Source organism: Octopus bimaculoides, chromosome 27, assembly GCF_001194135.2.
Source record: "Octopus bimaculoides isolate UCB-OBI-ISO-001 chromosome 27, ASM119413v2, whole genome shotgun sequence".
Taxonomy (NCBI): domain Eukaryota; kingdom Metazoa; phylum Mollusca; class Cephalopoda; order Octopoda; family Octopodidae; genus Octopus; species Octopus bimaculoides.
Window position 1 is genome coordinate 14,171,116 of NC_069007.1, and position 4,197 is coordinate 14,175,312.

At 39.6% G+C, this 4,197-nt stretch overlaps 1 protein-coding gene across 1 annotated transcript in view; it reads right to left on the bottom strand.

Moving 5' to 3' along the window:
- The window catches only part of LOC106877416 (P2R1A-PPP2R2A-interacting phosphatase regulator 1), a 20,620-nt gene that overhangs the window by 8,855 nt on the left and 7,568 nt on the right, over positions 1–4,197 (bottom strand). Inside the window, exons 3-4 of the mRNA XM_014926313.2 lie at positions 1,536–1,608; positions 211–293 (exon numbers count right to left, since the gene is read on the bottom strand). Of these exons, the coding sequence (XP_014781799.1) occupies positions 211–293; positions 1,536–1,608 (156 nt within the window). The remainder of the gene's footprint in view (positions 1–210; positions 294–1,535; positions 1,609–4,197) is intronic.

The following is a 4,197-nucleotide window of genomic DNA, read 5'->3' on the forward strand; positions in this document are numbered from 1 at the left end:
AAGTTGTTTCCTGTTTGTTTACAGTCTTTATTGCACCTGAACATCTGCCACAAACAAAAACTAACTTCCTAGTTAACCTGCCTTTGATGTTGCTGCACCTCTTATGTGTCCATAGCTTGCACCGGGTACATCTTATAGAGTTACTAATAATAATAATAATAATAATAATGATGATAATAATAATAAAGCTTTCTGTAAATGAAGACAAACCTTTCATGCTCCGTTTCTCGATCAGTGATATGGCTTTCTTCTCTTTTAATTTGGTTTATTCTGTCAGGAATTTTCAGATTTGACTGCATAAAGAAAAAAAAATTAATAAATATGGACATACAAGACAAAGACCTTTACTAAAAACAATGAAAAGACCTATATACATACATCCATACATACATCCATACATACATGCATATACATATGTTATGTGACCACGCAGCTGACCAGACTGTCAGATGTTGTTACACATCGTTAAAGGAATAATCTCCAGAGCTTATCCCTTTGTCACTTGTCAAAACAAGACGATGCACAGTGGTGCAGGTGCAGGCATGGCAGTGTGGTTGAGCAGTTTGCTTTCCCAACCACATGATTCCAGGTTCAGTCCCACTGCGTGGCACCTTGGGCAAGTATCTTCTACTATAGCCTAGAGCTGACCAAAGCCTTGTGAGTGGATTTGGTAGACGGAGACTAAAAGTATTTCATTATTTACATTCGATGGATATTTGTCCTCATCTTGTTTGTTGTTATCCGTCGAATGTAAATAATGTAAATCCGTCAAATACTCTTTACTCTGTACTTGTTTCAGTCATTTGACTGCGGCCATGCTGGAGCACCGTCTTTTAGTCGAGCAAATCGACCCCAGGACTTATTCTTTGGAAGCCTAGTACTTATACTATCGGTCCCTTTTGCCGAACCGCTAAGTTACGGGAGACGTAAACACACCACCATCGGTTGTCAAGCGATGTTGGGGGGACAAACACATATATATACATATATATATATATATATACGACGGGCTTCTTTCAGTTTCCGTCTACCAAATCCACTCATAAGGCTTTGGTCGGCCCGAGGCTATAGTAGAAGACACTTGCCCAAGGTGCCACGCAGTGGGAATGAACCCGGAACTATGTGGTTGGTAAGCAAGCTACTTACCACACAGCTACTCCTGCGCCTAATCTCCAATTGCTCTATAGAGCTTATCCCTAATGTAAATAATGTAAATAATGTACATAATTCCTCATCTCTTAAATACAGAACTGTAAAAGTATTTCATCGTATGTGTGTGTGTGTGCGTGAATGTGTCTTTGTGTCTGTCACACCACTACTGCTGGTGCATGTTTACATCGCCGTAACTTAGCAGCTTGGCAAAAGAGACTGAGAGAATAAGTACCAATCTTAACAAAACATAAGTATAGGGTCGATTCATTCGACTAAAAATTCTTTAAAGTGGTGCCCCAGAATAGCTGCAGTCTAATGACTGAAACAAGTAAAAGATAAGAGACAAATAACTGCAGAGGAATGAGATAACTAATTATACTTACATTTAGATTGTTCAGCGACATGTTACTGGAGCTGAATCTGCGAATCTTCGATTCTTGTTTTATCAAGGATGGACTGCATTGAAAGATAAACAATAGAAGATATAAACATCATCGTCATCATCATTTTTCATGCACTTTCTATATCAGCATTTGTTGAACAGTTCCACAGGATTCACCCAATCAGGGAACCACATCTTGTTACAAACACAAACGTACACAATCAAGCACCCAGTAGACTGGGTAAGGTGGTTGTAAGTTCTAAAACTTTACAGCAGCAACCATAAAAATAAGCACAATGAAAGGTAGGTCTAGTGAGATTGTGGAGATGCTAGAGTAGAGCTCAGTGTATGTGTGCTGTGTGCAAGAGGTAAGATGGAAGGGATCCTCAACTAAACCAGTACCAATTCTTCTTGGTAAGTAATAATGGCAACAGGAGTGGAGTAGGCATGCTCTTAGCTGAGAAATAGATAGATGAAGTAATTGAAGTAGAGACGGTGTATGATAGGATAATTAAGATGAGACTAGTTATAGGCAACTCAACAGAGGCATATTTCTGCATATGCCCCACAGGTAAAATTGACAGAAACATAGATGGACTGCTTCTATGAACCCTTCTGCAGACAGCGTCAGTGGTGATTGACAGCAACTTCATTACTGAAGCTTGTGACTTCAATGATCATGCTGTCAAACACAAGTATGGCTTCTATAACATACACGGAAGCTACTGGTATGGTTCAAGAAATAAGAAGGATGTAAAGGCTCTTGGAGTTCTGTAATGCAATTAAAATAACTATTTGCAACATGCTTTTTTAAGAAACCAGGCAATCACCTCTGTACCTCCTAGTCTGGTGAGCACAAGTCACATAGATTACATTCTCCCCAGGAGATGAGACAGAAGGGCTGTAGTAAATACCAAAACTGCTCCTGACAAAGATTGCATCCAACAACATAAATTAGCAGCTTCAGAACCAGAACTAAGTGGACACAGAAACAGAAACCAATATGGAAAGTAAAAACGTCCCACAGTTGGGGATTGGTTCAGGGAAATTCTACTCAACTCACATGACTGTAGAGAGAAAGATCTCAATACTTGTGGCATAGATGACAACTGGGACTTTCTATGAAATAACCTGCTTCGGGTTACAGATCTGACATGTGGCTGGGGCAAAGTTCTAATCAAAGCAAAGGTTTGTAAAGCCTGACAGGAAGATGCTAGTAGGAAGCATTATCAAAAAGCTAGAAGAACAGTTAGATAAGAAATATATTTGGCTAAAAGTGAGGCAGAAGGGAAGAGTCTTGTACAAATCCTACAATTTTCCACATTCTGATGGTGCGAAGGGAAGATTGTATGGCACTTGTGCCAGAACTGTGATGCAGCGTGGTATTGAGATATGGGCCATGAATGCAGAAAACTCGAGAAGGTTGAAAAGAAATGAGGTTAGCATGCTCTGTTGGATGTGCATGAACAGCAAAGTACAGATGTGTTGAGAGAAAAACTGGGCAGAAGAGGGATCAGGGATCAGATGTAGTGTGCAAGAAAGAAGACTATGCTAAAATGAACGTGATGTGTATGGATGAAGACAAGTCTATAAAGAAGAGCCAATCCTTAAATGCCCCTGCCACTCTCATAATTCCTTGTCTTGCTGGTGCCATGTAAAAAGCATCCAACTATAAAAATCATGCCAGAACTAACTTTGCCTGTGGTAGTGTCATGTAAAGAGCACCGAGTCCAATCTTCAGAGTGGTTGGTGTTAGGAAGGGCATCTAGCCGTAAAAACCCTGCTAAAACAGACGCAGTAGTATGGGGTACTTCTTCTACCTGGCCAGCTCCTGTGAACTGTCCTACCCATGCATACATGGAAGATGGACATTAAATGATTATGATGGTGAGATATATATATATATATATAGCTCAAATTTACAGAAAACAAAAGACGAAGACAGCTGAACAAACAACAAGCAGGTGTATTAGTTTAATGCTCAGGAAGAACGGAAAAGTCTTTGACATTTCAAAGTCTTTGACATGTCAAAGAGTTTGACGTGTCAAAGAGCCAACGCTTTTTAACAGAAAGGATTAAGAAGAAAAGAAACAGAGATAGGAAAAAATGTGTAGGGATTAACAGTTCAACATGATAAAAAATATATATCTAATTCTGCCAAATTAGATTGGAGCCTGGTGTTGCCATCCGGTTTCACCAGTCCTCAGTCAAATCGTCCAACCCATGCTAGCATGGAAAGCGGACGTTAAACGATGATGATGATGATGATGAATTCTGTAAATGACAATAATATTTTATAAGCTTAAAACTTATATGTGATCACTGCTTTTCAAATCATTGCAGAAAACACACATGCTTGTTTGTTCTTTACTTCTTTCAGTCCTTTGACTGTGGCCATGCTGGAGCACCACCTTTAATTGTGCAAATCGATCTAAGGACTTATCCCTTGTAAGCTTAGTACTTATTCTATCAGTCTCTATTGCCAAACTGGTAAGTTCTGGGGACGTAAACACACCAACATCAATTGTCAAGTGATGGTGGGGTAATAAACACAGACACAACTACACACACACATATATATATATGATAGGCTTCTTTCAGTTTCCGTCTACCAAATCCACTCACAAGGCTTTGGTCAGCCCGAGGCTATTGCAGAAGACACT